Below are 22,386 nucleotides of genomic sequence, written 5' to 3'. Positions count from 1 at the left end.
AAAAAAAAGTTAAATGGAAGAGAAGAGTGCAAATACTCTTCTTTGACCATTTTCTCTGGGAAGGAAAAAAATGGAAGAATTCAACCCAAAAACTGGTAATTTCCTCCAAATTCCTAGAATACTAGGCAAATAAAACTGCATTTTAAAGAAAGCAGAGATTCTACATATTGTTCCGAGGGTCGTGTAAGTCCATGCTAAATGAGGCTGTGCTTAACAATTTTCTGATCTCATCAGGACGTACAAAGTCACTTTACTAAACATCGTTTAGGGAGAATGGGCTATGTAGTGACTGCTAACTCATGATCACCCCAAATAGTTATCTGGTGGCTTTAAGGATGTTCTCCTTGTGGGTATTTCCCCCTCACCGCTCCTCATCACGCCTCACTTCACCCCGCACCCCTGCCTACCCGCAACTCTCCTGCACACAGGCAAGGGTGTGGTTGCACCCTGCAGGAGCCTGCCTTTAAGGCTTCAGACCTGGAAAGTCCAGGCAGGCAGGAGCTAGGGGACAGCCCCACTCGACCCCTCTGTGCCACGGGATGAGGCCACGGACACTCCGCTCCTCTGCAACCAGCTAGCCAGTCGCTCAGAGAAGCACGAGAAGCCCAAGGCTGCAGAGGAGGAAGCACTGGGTGAATAGCCAGAAGGCACAGGCCAGCCCACCATGCTGGCGGGAGGCAAAGAAAAGAGAGAGCGCTGCGCAGAGCTGTTAGAAGAACCCAGCAGGTCTCGGAAAACCAGAGACCGTAAGGAAGCCCCATCTCCACCAAACCACCTGCAGGCACCCAAAAGGCTTGAAAGACACAAGGCTAGGTTTTCCTGCTTTGCCTCTTCATGAGGAGGCAGAGCATCGTAAGGAACATGTTCCATAAAGGGCAAGTCCCCGAAATTTCCCTCCTGCTCCTGTCAAGCAAGACGCACAGGTCCCCATCTTCAATGTGTCCCCGTGAGGCTTCGTGGCCTCCGTACACAGGGCGAGCGACGGGAGAGGGATTTTTACAGTCTCTGTACCGTCTCCTTCTAGCAGAAAGGTATTTTCGCTAGGGACTATTAAATTAGGGAGCTTTCTGACATAGGATCTTTCTGCCTTTTTACCTCCACCATTCCCAACCCCCCCTTCCAACAACCCACACAGTCCCTAAGGACAAACTCGGTTACCCAAGCGCATAATCCTGATGAAAAGTGCTTAACAAAGAATTATGAGGGCATGCACAGACACAATTTACTAATATTCCTAACGTGTGTTTCAGAAAACTAAGAGGAAAAAAAAAAAAAAGGAAAATGAAGCCTCTCACTCTTCATGAATAGTGTCCTCGATGCCTTCCTGCGAAGCACTGAGCCCCTGGGTCCACTAAGAGCCATGAGGATTAGTCCCACTAGGGTACATCGCAAGTTATGTCAAAAAGGTTTCTGCTTCAGTGTTGGGAGCAGAAGTGAAAGGGTGGCCAAACCCTTCATGGCTCAAGCTCTTGGAAGTACAGTATGAAGCAGAGCCCCGCGGAGAACCTCAGACGTCGAACGCAAGGGCCCAAGTGAGGGTTTGCTGTCGAAATGTTTAAGTGGAGAAGGACGCGTGAGGGGAAGGCGCATTCTCATCCAACGCTCTGAGGACGTTCTCTGCTCTGCTCGCCCTTCCCCCCAAGCACTCACACTGGGGAGAGGCCAGGAAATATCCTCTGCAGGCAGGTGCCGATGTGGGCTAGCACTTCGCTCACGTCCTCGGGCGATGCCATCTTCATGGAGATGTTGTACTTCTCAGTTTCCACCACCATCTGCAAGAATCGGGTTGGATGCTGCTTAGTAATCAGTACGGAGCCTTGAATTTTGGGTTTTAAGTCACGTAAACGATATACTCACACTGACCTATACCAATAAAATACCAGCTTTTTAAGAAGCACTTCCTTAAAATAACACCCTTAGTTAAGACTCGAGGAACTGGGCGCCTGGGTGGCTCAGTTGGTTAAGCGACTACCTTCGGCTCAGGTCATGATCCTGGAGTCCCAGGATCGAGTCCCGCATTGGACTCCCTGCTCAGCAGGGAGTCTGCTTCTCCCTCTGATCCTCCCCCCCCATGCTCTCTCTGTCTCATTCTCTCTCTCAAATAAATAAATAAAATCTTTAAAAAAAAAAAAAAAAGGCTCGAGGAACTGTTTGGGTAGAGGGTAGAATGGTTGTCAGAAACATCCAGAAACTGAAACAAGTGTTTGTAAAGGCAAAATTCAAACAGGATCCCTCCCCCGCCAACCCCCGGCCATGTGATGGAGACAGGATATTCACATTCACACATGACTTCTCCTTTTACCAAGGTTTTGTCTCAAGATGTGGTCTTACCAAGTCTGTTAGATCCCTACTATCTGGAATAAGTAAGCATACCTCCTTTGGTAAGTAGCTGAGGGCAATCTCATCATTACTTTTTTTTTTTTTTTGACATGTTTTAAAAACAAGACCCCTTATGAGGTGTTTCATGGAAATGTTAAAAACCTTTTGCCTGGCAACAAAAGAAAAATCAAATGCTTATAAACATTTCAACTTCTCTAAAAAGAGAGAATTCTTGGAAAGGATTATATGACACGAACAAAGTCATAACGTTCAGGACTAGGCAAAGGATCATTCCAGTTAACTGCTGGGAAATGTCCAAAGCTTACCACCAAAAATGTTGACACTGAGGTCATAGAGCTCATACTATAAATAAGTATAAGTCAACCTGAGAAAAGGAGCAGGTCGCAAAGGGCAGCAGGTTGTTTATGGACACGTTTCAAATAAAGAGAATCAACCTCATTAAAAAAAAAAAAATACCATTATCTTGGATCTCAAAAATATTCATGTTAAATGCAATCCCTTTGGATTTTCACTGCATCAAAATAGCCTCACATATTTACTTCCTGCTGGTACATAACTTGTACAAAAATATGATGGGGGAATACTACACTTAATGTGCAACGAGCCAATTAGGTTAACAAAGCAGTTTTTAGATTTGTTTTACACTGTCCTAAAATTAGCTAAATTAAAAATAATCATCTGTCTTTCAAAGTGTTAACATTAAAAGGAAAAGCAATGCACGCGCCTGGGTGGCTCAGTCGTTGGGCATCTGCCTTCGGCTCAGGTCATGATCCCAGGGTCCTGGGATCGAGCCCCGCACCGGGCTCCCTGCTCAGCGGGAAGCCTGCTTCTCCCTGTGCTTGCTGCTCCCCCTGCTTGTGCTCTCTTTCTCTCTCAAATAAATAAACCTCTATTTAAAAAAAGGAAAAGTAATGCAATTTATTTGCCAAAATGATGAGATTAAAAAAAAAGACTTAAATGATCTGAGACCTTAAAATGTTACTTTTCCACAAGCACCCCAAAGGACTCTCTCAATACGTATCACCTCTGTGTCAATTAGTTGGCTCTCCATATTAAAAAAAAAAAAAAATTAATCCTAATTTTCACGCACTGGTCTTCTAGAAGGTGGCCCAAGGAATATTTCTCCCCAAAAAGGCAGCAAGCATTGCTGTATCTGGAGGCTATTTACTGTTCAACCCCAGGACACCTCAACGAAGTATTTTCAGCAAATTAAAGTTGCTCTGTGCAGCTAGGCTCCGATGTCCCATGTGCACACATCTGTGTTTTAAAGAGCCAGATACTTTGGGACGCAGCCACCGTGTCTGTGCTCCACACCCTGCCCCCAACATTCCCACCGTGGGTAATTATATTTTTCACTACAGGGCACTTATACTTTCTTCACATCTAGTGCATCTATCTATTCAGTTCACAGTTTGGGTGTGAGTAAGTAGTAATTAGCTTATTCTAATTCTGCTTCGTCTTAACACCTAATCATCCTTAATTGCACAGGATTGAAGAGAGTGACAGGGAAGAAAAAAAGGTGACAGGCGAGGGGAAGAAACGAGGCCTTCAGATCCAAGCTGACAGGAAGGCAGTGCACAGCCCTGCAGAATATGTCACCACCTTGGGCTGATGGAAAGATTGCCACAGAGAGATAGAGGGGACACTAACACAGCAAACCATTTCACCAGGACAAAGAACTCCCTTTCAAATACCTCTGTCCCTCCTAGTTCAGCTGGGGAAAAACTGAATGCTTGCAACAATTCCGGCTTAGCCACCTAGCAGGACATCATCACGACCTCCAGTACACATTTAAAATAAGAATCAGCAATATCTTATTTAAATAAAATAATAATTAAATATAATATAAAATAATCAAAATAAAGTAATAATCAGCAGTATCTTACTTAAGATTCGAGTTTCCAACCCCACCCTGCCTCCATTTTTTAAGGTAGAACAACCTGGCTAAACATTTAAGCACTTTTAAATAAATGCCAGTCAACAGATTGGTAAAGTGTTTTTCATTCTTCTAGCAGAAACAGCCATGGGTGGTTTGCCAAAATCATCCCATGACATAGCAAACAGTTAACCTTATAGTTTAAAAAAAAAAAAAAAATCATAGGTGTTTCAGTTGTACAAGAAATAGTCCAAAAATTCTGTAACCATAAAAGTATTTAACAGTTGGTCTCAGTATACTGACCATGAACAGGCAACAGAATTTCCACAGAACCTGGACACCAGGAAGTGCTACGGCAATGAGATTTGGAAAATAAGATAAAGGCCCCCACATTCCCACAAGGAGGAGGAAAAGAGCAGTAGGAAAGGTCACATTTCACTAACTCAGTAACACACGCACCCCTCTCACACACGAGGAAATGTGAGTGTCCCAGGCAGGTGACCTGAACTGACAAAGCTCTAATTAAATAGTGATAAAAAGTGAATCAACCTGGGAGCCTGGGTGGCTCAGATGGTTAAGCGGCTACCTTCGGCTCAGGTCATGATCCTGGAGTCCCGGGATCGAGTCCCGCATTGGGCTCCCTACTCAGCGGGGAGTCTGCTTCTCCCTCTGACCCTCCCCCTTCTCATGCTCTCTCTCTCTCTCTCATTCTGCCTCAAATAAATAAAATCTTAAAAAAAAAAAAAAAGAAGTCAATCAATCCCAGAGAACATTAGAAAAGAACACGGGGAAAAAAAAAAGAAGAAAGAAAAAAAGGAAAAGCATGTCTTAATCAAGGGTAGATTGTGAGTGCCATGGGCAGACACTATCATCCTTATGATTTCACATCAGAGAACACTGGAGAAACCAGACGTCAAAGTTCCTGAGGTTACCCAGGTTACTATTTCTCAGCCTCTAGAATACGAGAGAATCAAATGCCCACCCCAGACACACTGAGTCCTAACTGCCGTGTGTTCGTGTGTGCGTAGGGGGGTGTGACGGGGGAGGGGTACTGCAAGAGGTATCAGTGTTTTTAAACAGCACCACAGGAATTTCTGAAACGTCAGAATTTGAGTCCTGCGAAGCACCCAGCATCACAGGCCCCTCTGTGGAAAAAGCACCATCGTCTTGCTGTACCTTCATCTCCAAGGTCCACACTAAGCTGAAGCAATGCTGTCGAGCCCCTCCTCCATTTCTCACTGGGACAATAGTCCCACGGGCCGACTGGACGGCCTGATACCACTTGAGTTCCTCTGAATGCCAGACAGACAGAAGGGACGGGACTACAGTGTCCCTAGACGGGACCAGTCCCAGCAGCTACATGGGGAAATTAGTCTTGCTGTATCAACAGCCTTTCTCATAATTAAGTCCCACGTCAAATCATACTTTGAATATAGTGCTGGCATTAACATTTCAGTAGAGCCCTTCTGCTCGATCACAACCCCAACCTCATAAACATAAACATCCCCGAATTCAGACCGTCAAGAAGGCCCTGCTTATGACATCATTCGTGAGTAATCATTCACTCCTGCATATGTCTGCCATTTGGGCAAACATATGGTGCTGTAATTTTTCTTCCAAACTCCAGTTTCTAAAGAATGCTAAACACACAGGATAAAACATTGCTCTCAGATGAACTATGGAAAAGTTCCAAGGATTTGTATGTAATCTCGATCAACATAAGTGACAATTCTGACAACTTTTAGGAATGTTGTCAACAAACTACACACACGTATGTGCATACACAAACACACGTATTCTTCATAGTTTTAAAAACTAAAAGTAAAATGAAGGAAACAATAAAGATCATAGTAAGAATCAAGGAAATAGGAAACAAAACCAATCAAATCAATAGAGAAAAATCAACAAAACTAAAAGCAAGTTTTTGGAGAAGATCAACAGAATTGATAAACCTCTAATCAGATTGGAGGACAGGGAGAGGCGGGGAGAGAAGGACTAAATGATCAATAACAGGAATGATATCCTACAGATATTTAAAGCGTAACAAGGGGATACTATGAACAACTTTATATCAGTAAATGTGACAACTGAGACGAAATGAGTAAATTTCTTAAAAGACACAAATTACCACAGCTCACTCAAGGAGAAACATATGAACGCATCCATATCTATGAAAGAAATAAGAATTTGTAGGTTAAAACCTTCCTGAAGGAAAACTCCAGGCCCTGATGACATCATGGGTCAATTTAACTGAACATTTAAAGAGTTGGTTATTCTAAATTTTTCTAAAAAACCAAAGAGCAAGGACTAATTCTATGAGTCCATGATCATTCCAACACAGAAAGCGACAAAAACTTTTTTAAAAAGAGAAAAATATAGTCAGTAACTGTCATTAACATAGATGCAAAGACTCTTCACAAACTTTTAACAACTAGAATCCAACAATATACAAAAATGGATAATACATCATGACCAAGGAGGGTCAATCCCAGGAATGAAAGGTTGAATTAATACCTGAAAGTCAGTCAATATAATTCACCTTGTTAACAAACTAAAAGGAAAAAAAAAAAAACAAAACCCCACACAGTAATAGAGAAAAAACATAACAAAACACAACACTAATTCCTGAGAAAGCCTCCCAGCCAACTTGGAACAGAAGAGAAATTCGTCAACCAGATAAAGGGTATCAGTGAAAAACCTACCGCTAACATCACACTTGTGGAAAAAGAATGGTACTTTCCTTCCAAGATCAGGGAGGGAACAAGGATCTCTATTCAGCACTGATCTGGAGGTATTAGCAGGGACAGTTGTCAGGCGCTGAGATCTGATTTTACCCCACCCAGAAGTAAGTTAGCCTGTTGCTGTTTTATGAATGCTGGCAGGACACAGGAGAATCCTGGGTCAGACAGAAAGGACTTGATTATTCATGGCACAGCAAAGGGCACCATGTGATTCCCCCTTACCCCAAAGCCCAAAGCCCCACAGGGTGACACAGAGAGCTCAGAGATGTCTGCACACACAGGGGGTTGCTTACAGGAAAGGAACCGTTGAACGTGGGTAATCTATTTTCAGAGTAAACGATAAGCAAGCCCGCTCTCTGTTCATAAGGGAACATGCCACCATCTCACACGGATGCTCACAGCATATATAACCCTGGGAAGCAGTCTGTGGAAAGAGCAGTCACAGCAATGAAGTCTTGGCATATCCAGCAAGCATGCAGGAATGTGGGAGACCCAACAGCAATAAGGCAAGAAAAAGAAATAAAAGATATTAATGCTGGAAAAGGAAGAAGTGAAATTGTCTTTATTCACAAACAACACAATCGTCTATGTAGAAAAAGATGAAATTCGTTTTTAAAAGCTACTAGAACTAATAGGTGAGTTGTCAGGATGTAAGTTTAATATGCAAAAGTCCACTGTATGTCTATACGCCAGCAAGAAATAATTAAGAACTGGAATTTAAAACAATACTATTTATAATAGCATCAAAAAATACAAAATACTTGGGAATAAATCCGACAAAAGATGTGTAAGATCCGTATGCTGAAAGCTACAACAAAACACTGCTGAGAGAAATTAAAGAAGACCTAAATATGTGTAGAAATACAGTTTTCTTGGGTCAGGGACTCCAAACTGTTAAGACGTCAATTCTCCCCAAATGGATTTATAGATTCAATATAATACCAATCAAAATATCAGCAGCCTTTTCTGTAGAAACTGAGCTGAGTCTACAATTCATATGGAATTGTAAAGGACCCAGAATCACTGAGCAACTTTGATAAAGAAGAACAAACCTGGGAGACTAACACTATCTGATTTCGAGTCTTATATAAAGCTGTAGTAATCAAGACAGTTTGGTAGTGGCACACAGATAGACAAACACACCACAGGGACAGGATTCAGTCCAGAAATGGACCAACAGTTATGTGAACAACGGATCTCCAACAAAAGTGAAAGCCAGTTCAGTCCTTCAAACAGGTGGATATGCTATACATATGCAAAAAAAGACAAAAAAAAAAAAAACTACACCCCCCAAAAAACAAAAACCACACCCAAAAAACAACAAAAGAAACCCAACTGATCCGTATATTGCTTTATATACAGAAACTTCAAAGTGGATCACAGAGCTAAATGTATAACATAAAGCTGTAACACTTCCAAAAGCTCTAGAACATTCTGTGACCTCAGGTTGGGCAAAGATTTATTCAATATGACACCAGCATGATCCACAAAAAAAAAAAAAAAAAAAAAAAAAAAACCGACAAATTGGACATCATCAAAATTTAAAACTTGTGCCCTTTCAAAAGCACTGCAAAGAAAATGAAAGGCCACAGACTGAGAAAAAAATATGTGTAAATCATGTATCAAAGGGATTTGTATTCAGAATATACAAAGAACTCTTAAAACAACAACTCAATTTAAAAAATGGCAAAACATTTTAACCAACACTTGAACAAGGGAGACAGATGATGGCAGACAAGCAGATAAAAAGATACTCAGTATCTTTAGTCATTGGAAAAATGCAAATTAAAACTACAATGAGAAAGCATCACATACTTCCCAGAATGGCTAAAATTAAATACAGTGACCACGCCAGTGGAGGAAGGATGTGGAGGAACTGGGACCCTCATGCACTGCTCGTTCATGGCAAGTCAAATGGTACAACCACTTTGGAAAACAGTTTAGCAACTTCTTAAAAAGTGTACCTACCATACAATTCAGCCATTCCATTCCGAGATATCTATGCATGGGAAACGAAGGCCTCTATCCAAGCAAAGATTTGTACACATACATGTTCACAACAGCTTTGCTTGTCTTGCCAACAACATAAACACCCAACTGCCCCTCACCAGGTGAATGGGTAAAGCAGCTGCGATACAACCACACAATGGAACACAACAAAACACAGGAGGACACAACAGGACACAACGGGACACAACGGAACACAACGGAACACTACTCAACAATGAAAAGGAACCACTGAGACATGCAACAAAATAAATCAATCCCAAAACAATTATACTGATGGAAAGAAGGTAGGCAATAAAGAGTACACACACCGTATGATTCCATTCACACAAAGTTTTAGAAAATGCAAACTAATCTCTAACTGCAGGGAGGAGATTCCCGCAGATGCCTGCAGAGGAGGAGAAGCAAGCGGGAGTGTCTGCTGGGGGTATGAGGAGACCGTGGGATGAGGAATAAATTTGGTATCTCGATTGTGGTAATGGTTTCATGGGTACACATATGTCAAAACTTAATCACACGGTACACTTCAGTTTGCTGCATAGTACTTATTATAGGTCAATAAAGCTGTTTTTAAAAATCTACATCTTAGGGACACCTGGGTGGCTCAGTCAGTTAGGCATCCAACTCGATTTCGGCTCAGGTCATGATCTCAGGGTTGTGAGATCCAGCCCCGCGTGGGGACCCACCTCAAGCCCCACATCAGGTTCTGCACTCAGTGGGGAATCTGCTTGAGATTCTCTCTCTCCCTCTCCCTCTATGTCTTCCCACCACGCTCTCTCTCTCTCTAAAATAAATAAATCTTTAAAAAATTTTAAAAATAAAATAAAAAATAAAAATCTCTATTTTATTAACACCAAAATATTCATGTATCACTATATTCCCACAAAGACCTTAGACAGTACTGTATAACAGCTAGGAGATTTTAACCCTAAACCCTGTTGTACAAAATCTCACGTTTACATCACCAGCTCACATAACAGCTCATTAGTTCTTCTCAGACTGAGTTCTGGAGAATGTGTTTTCCTTATGAGAACACATTCCCAGCCCCTACCCACCTAGCCCCCTGTTCAGTCTGTCATTCAGAAACTTCCATTTTCCCTAATCTTGTTTTTCTACATTATCTCAAGAGAATATCAATAGTGAAACCAAAATAGGAGTTTCCCAGTTTCAGAAACTCAAGAAAAGGTGAGGACCCCGCAGTTAATGACACACAGATGGCTGTTGTTGACACGCACCTGAGCTGACTTGTTGCAGATGACACCGTGAATCTCCAAGTAGCTGAAGGTTAACTCGAGCTGCAATTGAAAGAAAGACCTGAAATGAATGAGGGTGGCAAAACCTATAATTTAAGGTAAAAATGCTACAATTAGAAACAGTCTGAGAGCAAAACAAGGTACTGGGCATCTTCGGAAGGCAGGCTGGCTTAACTAGTCTCCATTGGTGCACTTAAGATATGACCTTGATTTAGCGTATTTCAGAAAAGTATTCTCGGGCGCCTGGGTGGCTCAGTCGTTAAGCGTCTGCCTTCGGCTCAGGTCATGATCCCAGAGTCCTGGGATCAAGTCCCACATCGGGCTCCCTGCTCAGCGGGGAGCCTGCTTCTCCCTCTGCCTCTCTCTCTCTGTCTTTTATGAATAAATAAATAAAATCTTAAAAAAAAAAAAAAGAAAGAAACGTATTCTTCACTTTACTAAAGGGTTGAAAGGAAGCTACAAGTCTGACTTTTTAAATTTCATCCAGGGACAAACTCAATGGAAAGTCTGAATGAATAAATACTCCATTTATTCACTGAGAAATGAATGTATAAAGTGAGCCATCTAAATATACGTTTTTCTCCTATTTCAAAATTTTGCTCCAGAAAGTCCCATCAAGGTGACGATGTTGGTTTTCCTTCTCTCTAAACTCTTACCTCTTTGGGTTACACTCTGGCCACTTCCTGGAATCATCATCATTCCTTCCCCATCTTTCATAAAAATGCGTATTTTGAATGGATTTAGAAAAATACAACATGTAGGAATTTAAAACTGTGGTTAAATGAAACACACATAGTTAAGTAAAAATCTTATCTGTGTGTGCAGATAAATGATTTATTTCCTTCCCATTTTAATATTAAGTGATCCTTTCTCTCTTCTCCCATAATCAGCATTTCTTTTTTCTTCAAAATATCTCCAGTCCCACACTCTTCCTATTCTTTATTCTTCCTGGACAATACCCACTAATCTTTCCCCCAATTTTGCAGTCTTTCATCCGACTACAGCGAACAATCCCAGAGCACTCTGTGTTAGAGAAGACTGAGTTAGATTAGTTTATTTGACCTCTTTGCCTTCAAACTAGAAAGGTAAGGGGAAAAGTACCCACCCAGAACCAAACGCACAAGACCCTTAGTTGTGCCCCTGGATGCTATGCTGTACTCTACATATTTGGTAGGATGAACCTTAGAACAGAGAACCCCTGAGTGCCCAGTTAAATATCTTGATGTATAGCACTGAGGGCCGGAGGTAGAAAGTTATTCTTTCATTATTCACTTAGTCAACCCACAGATATATATGGAAGGCCTACTATGTACCAGGATTGGAGCTGAAAAGAAGAAGGACACATCTCTCTTGTCCTCCAAGAGTCAAACACAGCACTGGAGGCCCATTTTAAACACTCTATTTGAGTAGAAGTCCTCTCACCTACCATTATTATCAAGACCGATGCTCAGCTGGGTTTCGAAAAGTCACCTCAAGCAGGAAATTATTTGACAGAGTGACCACATTTCTTCTTTGAGAAGAACCTATCAGCTGGCCCTACAATGGCATTTCCTCTGGGGGCCACAACCATAAATCCAGGCACCCAACGTCCAATTCAAGTCTCTCCAAAATGGAGGGAGGGGGCCCCTGGGTCGCTCAGTCAGTTGAGCATCCGACTCTTGATTTCAGCTCGGGTCACGATCTCAGGGTCATGGGATCAAGCCCCGTGTTGGGCTCCATCCTCAGAGGGGAGTCTGCTTGTGATTCTCTCTCTCCCTCTTCCTCTGCCCTTCCATGCACACCCCACTCTCGTTCTCAAATAAATAAATCTTTAAAAATAAATAATAATAAATAACATGGAGAATTTGAAGACACTTGCAAAGCAACTTGAGGGCATAATTTTGCTGAATTATTACGCTCCCCACCACCCAGCCTTTAACAACTGTCTGGTCCTTAACAAGACAGTAATTTCTTTTTACATAATGCGCCTTTATCAATGATCAGTATTTCATAGACACTCTCTCCTTTCACAGCCTATTTCACTGCTATGTGAATTTCACTGCTTGAATTAAATAAATGTACTGTTGGCCTTACAACTGCTATGAATAGGTTTGGAAACAAACCGCTGACCCTCGGTGGGCACTCATTCAACTGGTGGGAGCAGGTGTGGACAGGTCGGGGCGCTCACCACCCAGGAGCTACGAAAGCACAGGGGGCACGAGTCGGCACCATCAGGCATGGCATGGACAGATGTGATCAAGGTGGCCGAGTGAGGTTAGCTGGAGGTCAATTAAGATGCTTCCACGGCACCTAGGCACTGTCACCGGGAGAAGCAAAGCGTCAGGGAGCAGGAAAGCACGGAGACACTCGGCGAGGCTCTGAGGAATGACTTTTCAAGTTTGGCAAGCAAAGAAGGGGCAGAAAAGGGAAGTCCAGGCAGAAGAAAAAGAATCTGCAAAGGCATAGAGGCATCACAAGAACTAGGACCAGGCAGAAGCCAGACACAGAGCCTGTAGTAGGGACAATCCCTGTGTCTGTGATTCTTTGGGCGTCCCAGCTTTCCTAAGAGTGAGGAGGGGCGTCCCTGAGCCAGACTGAAAGACGCGGTGAGGCTCAAGTCACTCTCTCCGGCCTGGCCACTTCCCCTTTCCTCTTCAACAGTCCCTCACCTGACCCTCCCCAACAAAGCCCCTGCCCACACACACCCAGTTTAAAGAATGGCTCAGGGCAAGATGAGGCAGGAACACCTGAGGATGCTTTTAAGGCAGCACCACAGATGGTCGTGATTGGTCAGATGCAAGGAAGGAATTAATCCAGACTATCGCTAGCCCCCCTCTGCTCTTCCACTCACCCCACCTCTACCAGGCCCCAGCAAGTCCCCTGCCCACAGGCAATAAGCAAATGGACAGGTGACTGTCCTGTAGGAATGTCCCCCCACTCCACATGGCAGAAGCCCGAGCCTCCGCCACCCACCTTCCGACCTGTTTCCCTCCTCCCACAGCCCCCCCACACCCCTGCTCCCCAAAGCACTGTGCTCTTTCCACCGCTAAACCGTGGACCAGTGGAAGACCCTCGCATCTGCCTGGCTGATGGGGGGGGGGGGGCCCGCGATCCTTCAACCCAGCTTCTCTGTGGTCCATCCCTGATCTGATAATTACCCATTCCTGCCCACAAAACGGAACCGGGGCCTTCTGGGGTGACAGCAAAGTTCTACTTCTTCATCTGGGGGTGACTGCAGCGGTATTTGCTTTGTGATTCATCACAGAGACATACTTTCCTATTTTGTACATTGGACTGCATATGTGATACATTTAACAACAGAAAGACAAGAGAGAAAATGTTAATCGGCGCCCAAGGGGAAGACATCTATGCCATAATCAGAACCTACTGTTTGAATATAATCATTTCCCCCAGAAAATTAATGTCATCGACATGGGTTTTGCATCTCAGCCAAGGTATACTGTGGCACATGAAAACCAGGGGGAAACATGAACACAGACCACTTCAGAAGAAAAACGGTTTTTCTCTATTTGTGATGCTGACAATATCAGAAATCAGAACCAATGTCCAAACCACGCTAGCCGGGCCAACGTGGAGCATGATACACATCACAGGACGAAGCCAGACCTTCACTCGGGGCAGAGCAAGGGAGGGGGCAGTATGGGATCAGCCAGCAGAAGAGAGGTGGGTGAGGGGCACCTGGGTGGCTCAGTTGGTTAAGCGACTGCCTTCGGCTCACGTCATGATCCTGGAGTCCCAGGATCGAGTCCCGCATCGGGCTCCCTGCTCGGCAGGGAGTCTGCTTCTCCCTCTGACCCTCCCCCCTCTCATGTGCTTTCTCTCTCTCTCTCTCAAATAAATAAATAAAATCTTTAAAAAAAAAAAAAGAAGAAGAAGAAGAGAGGTGGGTGACTGCCCAGGAGGGAAGACACCTTTCCACGTCAGAACATTTTTAAATAGGGGAAATATACTATTCAGGGGCCTTCTACTCAATAGGCTACTTGACTGTTTCTCAAGCTCATAAAATTTCCTTCTGCAATTAACTTTTCACCAGTGGAATAAATGGTTCATTCACTTCCTTACAGCCTGCTTTGGGGTGTTTTAATATAAAGGCAACATAGCCCAACACCATTCACATAATAATTGATTTCATTTATGACACATTAGAAACAGACTCACTTTACATTACCAAAAGGGGCAGGGGGAAACGTCATAAAATTTAGCATTTGTATAAACAGAAAGAAAAAAGGCAGGAGGCACCCTGAGCCCTGGACTAGCAAACAGTGGGTTGGTATCTGGGCAAAATTAAACAGATCCTTTCAAGAACAAAGTGGTGTCGTGGTCTTTGTCATGGGCAACCCCAGAGTACACACAGAATGCCTGAGACACTCTCCCACCAAGAACGCACCCTCCACAGTGATGAAGGTTATTGCCCACATGTCAAAGCCTTAGAAAAATCTGCCTTTCCTGGACCGAAGGAAATAAGAGCTAGACTTGATGCCGGGTGAGAGAGAAAAATGACCGGAATCCACGAGCCTCAGGGAGCACAAAATGCTTCCCCACTTTTCACGGGATGCTTTTTACACAAGAAGAGGAGAAACGGAGTAAAAACTGTTCGTCATCACAACGCTGAGGTGCTTTCTGGGGAGAAGGAAGGAAAATATGGGTGTGCTAAGAGCACTCTGGACACAGCCTAAATCGTGAAGCCCCATCACTGAAAGGGAGCGTGCGTGCGTGTGTGTGAGCGGAGGAAATGCACCGACGCTTACCTTGGTAGGGATCCGCGCTGTTACAAGGAAGGCTCGGCATGATGTGAGCACCTGCAGGAGAGAAAAGCAGCATCAGTGTAGGTACTACCAGCAGGACTGGGAGGCTCTGGTGTCACCCACAAGACTGAGGGACACTAAGGCACTGAGAGGCCACGGGGCTTGGCTCCTGGCATGTGAGAACACTAAGTGAACTGGGACGGCTTGTTGGCCATGAAGAACTAGTTTTACTCAAGAGTCGCTGTACGAAGGTCTCCCCCGAACAAATCGTTTGTGAAATCTCAAGACGAGCAATCGGTCAACAGCCCAAAGGACCAGGAGATTACGTCAGCTGAGTCAACAAGACAGTTCTCTGTGATATTAAAATACAGAGATCTTATAGGAAGACAGTCATGAGCCTCCGTGCATCAACAGCAAACTGAAGGAAGAAGCCAAGTGTTCATGCACACTTTCCAATCACAACCACCAGCCACACTGGCCCTCCTGCTTCCCTTTCTCTGTACACCAGCAGGGAACATTTACACGAGGCCCAGGCAGCGTAACGGAGAGGCTTCTAAGCTGTCCCCGGCTATGTCTCTCAGCGGGCTTCTCTCAGTCCTCGAGAGAACGTTTATGGACGTTCCAATTCCAAAACCGCTAAGAACATCTACGGAGCCCAGAGGACCCCACGTGCCCAGCGGAGGCTAGAAATGGTTTGAAGCCAGGCCTGGAGCAGGGATCCCATGTCCACAACCGCAAAGATCTAAACGCGCTTGGAGGCCCAGGCAGGCCCCAGGGCCTTTGCAGTGAAGAGGAGTCCCTGACACTTAGGTTTTGACGGGAGAACTGGCTTTTTCATTTCCCAAAGAACCTCCTCGTCACTAAATTTATTATTTACAATACAGCGCACACATTTCTCTCTTCCAGGGGCACTAACACAAGCAACCCCCAGTCTTGTCGTGAATCTTACACCCACGGAACCTCCACATAGAGGTAAAATTGTAACCAGGTCGTAAGACTCACATGCCCAAAGAGGACTCTATCACCTGTGACCTAAAACCCCCTTGTTTACCGTCTCAGTGTCTAATCTGAGAGCAGGTCCAGAGAAATTCATCACATTTGCCAGCCTGTGAGGCGCTGGGACTGGATCCTGTGACCCCTGACCCCCAGCGTATTAGATCTCTACACCTTCTCCTCACATGAGCAGTATGTTCAATGCCAAAAGCCCCAGACAGGAACATGCAGCCTTTCCAGCATTTGGAAAAATATATTACGCTCTGTGAACATTCCTGCAAAGGGAGACTGGTCCCACGACATCCAGGATCATGTTACAAGCACAGTAGTAGTGACAATGACCAATACCGCTGGGTACACATCCCTAATCCTCTAAGAGCGAGACACAGTTATTATCCCCATTTTAACAAGAAGAAATGAAGGCACAGAGAGCTTACGTAACTTCCCAGGGGACCAGCAAGCAGGTGGCGGAGCTGGGATTGGAACCCAGTGTGGTCTGGGTCCAGACACTAGGCTTCTAATTCCTTATACGGACTCTCAAATTTTCCAGAACCCACTTCCTTAAGAGTCTACACACACGCAAACACAGCTGAGTCACAGGACTTTAAAGCCAGAAGGAAGCAAACAGGTAAAAGCGTCATGGGGAGGATGAGGGATGTTTGAGGATCACAAGGAAAAGAACCTGTCCCTACTGGTCGGCCTGTCTGTCTGTCTGTCTGTCTGTCTCTGTCTTCTGTCTGCCTACCTGATTCTATCTGCGTATCTCTCAGTCTGTGTGTGTCTCTCCCCCTTTTCCACGCCCTGCCGCACCTGCTACTCCCCCCACTCCCCCACGCTCCCCAGCCTCTCATTCTCCCGCCCCTCCTCTGGTACACTCCCCTGCACTCTGCCCTCATTTCCCAGAGCCTCCCCTATGCTAAACACTTGGGAGCTTGCGTCTTATTTGTGCCGATTGCCAAACAGTAGACACCAATCACAGAGGAAATACCGCATTCCAGAAGAATATTTCATTTGTAACACGGTCACAGAGACCCTTGAACAAAACGCAAAATAAAAACGACAAGGCACCTTTTGACATGGTTAAGCAGTGAGCACCTCGGTAATTAAGTGATTACAAGGTCCCCTGTGTGAATCTAGTAAGTCTTAGAAACTAATCTCAAACGAGCACCCAAGCAACTGCAATCGCCAGCACCGGGCGTGGGTTGGCCTCTCGCCCCTCCGTCCGTGCTGCGCTCCCTCCGGGGAACGAAGTCTCCCACAAGCAGCAAGGCCATCCGACGACCTGCCTGCCTTCTCTGGATCAGCCCTCTCCAGATCAGTCACCCCAGCGGGCTTCTAGGTGCCACAGAACACGGTATTAACTGGGTCAGTACACTTCTTACAAGGGAGGGTTTAAAAAAAACCCAGAATGTTCCTACAGATTCACTTTTTGAATAAAGAGCAATCTATCTCTTGACCATACGTAGACATACGATGTTCTCATGATCACTGCTGCTTTCCCTCAAGCAACAACAGAGTCTGCAGTCTGTGGTCCTGTGTGCCAACTCCCTTTCTTTAAGAATATTTTTTAAGCGCGCAGTGTCCTCCAGAAGTATACACAATGTCCTTTGGAATTTGGACACAGGCCAAAAGAATTTGTTTGAAAAGAGCCACATCCATGTGGGAGCCCGGGCTTTCAAGGAAGAAGCTTTCTGCCGGCTGGTCCCCGTTTCTGGTGATCACCTCCGGTCCCCAGAGGCATGAGGACTGGTCTGGGAAAGTCGGGAAGGGGGTGGGGTGGGGTGGATGAAATCCTCGGAAGCTGACCCAGCCTTTCCCACTACCTGTGAGCACAACAGTGTAGCAATACTTTGCAGCAAGAATGAAACAGTACAAATGCTATCATCCCAACAATCATGCCTCTTGCCCCCATCAGTGCAAACTGGGCGAATAAATGGGGCCACGTTCATGCTGGGAATCCCAAAGAACTTGGTCTCCTAGCTTTCCTGTTCTGCTCCAAGACCGCCCCGGGATCTGCGGTCTTGGGGGCCCTACAGTGCATACATATGGCGATCACACAGGAAAACTCCTCTGATTCTGACTGATGCTGATAATGAACACCACCGTTGGTGCTGGGAGTAACAAGCACCTTCCTTGCAGGGTGACCAAATCCTCCCATTTGCCCAGGATGTTTCTAGCCTGAGCACTGAGAATCCCGTGTCCCAGAAACCCAGGACCCTTGCTCAGCCTCCGTGCACGGGTTTTGGAATCAGGAAGGCAGATTTAAATTCTGGCTCTGCTACTCTCCAGCGGTTTAACCCTGATGGAGTTAGTGAACTTGCCGATGATGCTTCGATGGGCTCATCTGCACAACAAGAAGAATATTCCTCTGCAAGACTGATGCTCTTGTTTTAAGCACGATTTAAGTGTACTGACCTGGTGAAGATACGGCCCTAGCCCAGCGCCCAGAAGGTCTCTGCCAAATACCAGCTCTTCTTTCATTATAACTGATGTGATCACATCTTAAATTTCGATTCCCAAATTAAGTAGTTACACTTCTTGAATTTTTAAGTAACAGTCTTTGGCAGCAGAACAATACAAACAACAAAACCCACCAAGATTCTGAGACAATCTCTAGGCTGAAATTTTCAGTTCAATATATTTTCTTGCAAAGTTAAAAAAAAAAAAAAAGTAGGGGAGGGTAGAGGGCATCAGAAGAAATATCTGTGCTTAATCAAGGAAACTTAGTCACCAAGGGCAAGCAACCTCCCTCCCACCTCCTCTGGGGAGGCCCATTCTTCCACAAAGGTCTTAGCATGCAAACCACATCTTCAACCCCTATAATGAATTTCCTCTCCCTTTCATTGAAATGCAAGCAGCAGCCTTTGCGCCCTCTGAGGTTTCTCCACTCAACTTTTAACTTCAAAATTTCACTTGGAAACATTTATAAAAATCCTCCCCACTGCTAAGACTCACAGCTTAGCAGAGAAGCCTAAATTTTCTTGTGGAAATGATATATAATGAGGTGGAAATGATATATAATGAGGTGGGCTATGGAGCCCTCTCACTGCACACTTATTAAAAACTGAAATAAATACCTGTTTCACCCTCTTTAATAACTCCATTGCCTAAAGCCTACCGCCAAACAGATAATCCATAAATTCATGCCACCTAAATCCACATTCTCTCACACAGTTCGCTAAGAACGCCTTTCCTTTAAAACTGGGCTCTACCCGGCAAACATTCAAAAAAGGGTCTTATACCCCCAAAGTTCTCTCTAATTTGCAAGCAAACTAAATGATGGGTGCCATTTAATTCGTTTACCCTCTTCCCGACTCCCAGCGATGCTCCAAGGGCATCACGGACAAGACCTCTTTAATCCAAGACCCGGGGGAGAGAGACGGGCAGGTGGTGAGGACCACTATCACCACCGTGGAGTTATGAGTGCCAGATGCCCAGAGCCTTGTGCAAGATCTCCCAGAAAGTTGACAGAGAATATCAAGTCTCTCCTGGCCCTGAGCCTCTTAACATCCCACTGTACCCAGCCATGACGACCATCACCCTCTGTAGCTAAAGCAGGAGGACGCTTCACCCAAAAGGAATACAAACAATCCATCACTTCCGTGCAATTTCTGGCCCCCGATCCCTTATAAAACTGGATCACCATACTACTGAATGTCTGTCTCTCTCTGTCATTAATAGATGTGCCCTAACAAGGCAGGATGGTCTAGAACAGGATCTGAAAATTACAGCCTATGGGCCAAATCCCGCATGCCCCCTATTTTTACAAATAAAGTTTTACTGGGACACAGCCACACCATTTGTTTGAGGTATTGTCTCTGGCTGCTTTCACACTACAAAGGCAGAGTTGAAGCGACAAGAGATTTTTAGGGCACACAAAGCCTAAAATACTTACTATCTGGTCCCACACAGAAAAAGTTTGCCAACCCCTGGCCTAGCGGTTTAAAGGAAAAACCCTGGAGTCGGGCGGTGGTCAGCATTTCAATTCGGTCTACTATCTGTGTACTTGGGCGAACGACTTGAGGAACGACGTTTCCCCTCCTGCCATATGGGAGCAGTCATCGTACCTACACCCACGGAGGCGTGAGGGCCCCGCGGGTCCATTGTACGGTAAAGCGCTCAGAGAGCGCTCGCAGATGAGATGCAATGGAGTGTGCGTATCTGTACATCTCAACGTTACAATAAAACCGTGAATGCCCACAACCGTGTTAAGCCACGAGAGACTTGCCCACATGTAGCCTGGGCCAGCCTCAACCCAGCTGAGGGTCCGAACGGAACAAATCACTACCTTTATGGACCTCAATGCCCCGAAACTAGAATAAGAGCGTTGGAAGAGGTGCCCGTGTCCCCGTCCTACACTCGGGGCCCGTGACGTAGGCCCACTGTGGGGCTCCCCCGGTTCCTGGACCCTGCTCCTCTCTGGTGTGTGTGAACGGCTGGGAAGGGCAAGTCCCCAGGAAATATCTGCCGAGAGGAATCAGTTCCTTCGTGGGGCCCTACTCGCTGGACCGACAGATGCTCCCTCCACAGGGGAGTGAGGAAGCCACTTGAGTCGGGCTTTGACTCTCTCACACCTGTTCAAATCCGTTTCTTTTTCACCTGGTTACTTCCGCCATTGTGCAGAACACACAGCTCGTCAGACACATCACTTCCTTCCTTCTGCAGGCCCATCACTGCAACTTGTAAGGCATTTCTGACGCATGAAAGAAACCAAACATATTTAATGTTCCTCCACAGACGAATATGTGGCTACTTCAAAACATCAATTCTCCTGATGTCACTCCATATCAGATCTTCTTGTCAAAGCACCAGCTAACACAAAACTCTGGAATATGTCACACTGATTCTATTATAAGGACAAATTCATGTCAAGCAGAATTGGCCCTAGAAAGGAACCACCTCCTAGGCTATAACAAGATGAGTCCGATCCCCAGCTGCAGCCCCTCGGGGTGCAGGTGGGCTCACGTCGGGCCTCAGGGCTGGAGAATTCCTGCCCAGAACTCTCGGCCCTGGGTGGGCGCTGGGGAAGGGGTCAGTCATCCCCGTCCTGTTTATGTTCTAAATGAATTCAACAGAAGAGTCAGAGCCATGCAAGGAATACACAAAACATACAACACGAAGGGAACGGTCGTATTAACCCTGTTAATTAACAGAACTTCTCCTGCGTCCCCAACACAGGACCAGCCAGTCTCTTCTTGAACATGAGAGTCACTAGAACCCAATTCTAGCTAAAAATCACAGAGCTGAGCGGATCTGGGCAAGGGTGTATCCAATTCCTTTATTTTACAGATGAGGAAACAGACCGGGAAGCGTTAAAGGATTGGTCAGCACGCATTAGAGTTCTTCTTTGTTTCAAGCAACAGAATTTTAAACACAAATTTAAAAAAAAGGGCGTGGGGGTAGTTGTCATAATCCAAAAAAAACCCAAAAACCAAAAAACAAAACAAGAAATAACCAGAGCTCAAGAAGGACAGAAACCAAATCAACTCTACAGATCCCTTCTGGCTGCCCCTATCAGGTGGATGGACTCCAATCACTTTTCATCCATGTATAATCCCAGAGGTAAGGCAAGGACCTCCTGTCCCAGGCATGGCATCCAACTGGGACCACAAAGAATCACGTGAAAGAAAAGACAAGTAACCATGACAGTGTAGTGACAAAGAACGCTGGCTCCAGAGGCAGAGAGCCCGGGGATGAATGCCCACTAGACCACTTACTACCAGCTGTGTGACCTTGGACAAGTTACTTAGCCTCTCTGTGCCCGGGGCTCCTCCTCTGTAAAAGCATGTAGACAATATCACCTATCCAGACACCATATGTGAGGTACTCAGAACAAAACCAGGTACATAACAGAGTCCAATAAAGGCGTGTCCTTGGACAAGTTTACAAGGATAATTACAGCTAACAACTGGCTATATGGCAGAGTTGGAACAAGAAGTTAGTTTCACCGTCTTTTACCAGAATTCTGTTGCTGTGGTCTCTCCCCAACCTGCACCATTTCACGTTATCAGCCCGTGTTTCCCAGCCTTATACCCTCATCTTTCTAGCCAAGAAGACACAGAAGTCACTTCCTTATTCTTCCTCTTTTGTTACGTTAGCACCGTCATCCAATTTAAAAAGCACAATTTTCTTTCCTTCTCTCGGAGCAAATTTATGAAATACTTTTCCACTTTGCAAAAGTGTGGTGGCATATGGTGGGGGGACTGATTTAGATTTAATACTGCTACATACATAATCAGAGAGAGATTTTTCATGAAATTCAGAGATAAGAAATTGGGAGAGAAAGAAAAGAAGACTGAGAGTAACTGTATCAAGAAATCCATAATTTTTATTTTTATTTTAGAGAGCACTCGCACAAGTGGGGTAATGGGGGAGAACAGGGACTAAGAGAATCTTAAGCAGGCTTCACGCCCAGCACGGAGCCCGATGTG

At 45.0% G+C, this 22,386-nt stretch overlaps 1 protein-coding gene across 5 annotated transcripts in view; it reads right to left on the bottom strand.

The window, feature by feature from the left end:
• Positions 1–22,386, bottom strand: part of CARMIL1 (capping protein regulator and myosin 1 linker 1) — a 308,617-nt gene that overhangs the window by 179,524 nt on the left and 106,707 nt on the right. For 4 of the 5 annotated variants that reach the window (XM_034985796.1, XM_034985797.1, XM_034985799.1 and 1 more), the window contains exons 3-5: positions 14,966–15,016; positions 10,200–10,259; positions 1,651–1,772 (exon numbers count right to left, since the gene is read on the bottom strand). In XM_034985796.1, the coding sequence (XP_034841687.1) occupies positions 1,651–1,772; positions 10,200–10,259; positions 14,966–15,016 (233 nt within the window). Of the gene's footprint in view, positions 1–1,650; positions 1,773–10,199; positions 10,260–13,354; positions 13,864–14,965; positions 15,017–22,386 lie in introns of those variants that run through there. The other variant, XM_034985800.1, reaches the window with a different exon arrangement.

The sequence above is a fragment of the Mirounga leonina genome, unplaced genomic scaffold, assembly GCF_011800145.1.
Source record: "Mirounga leonina isolate KUSES-001 unplaced genomic scaffold, KU_Mleo_1.0 Mir_366, whole genome shotgun sequence".
In the NCBI taxonomy this organism is placed as follows: domain Eukaryota; kingdom Metazoa; phylum Chordata; class Mammalia; order Carnivora; family Phocidae; genus Mirounga; species Mirounga leonina.
This window is presented reverse-complemented; position numbering and strand designations above follow the sequence as displayed.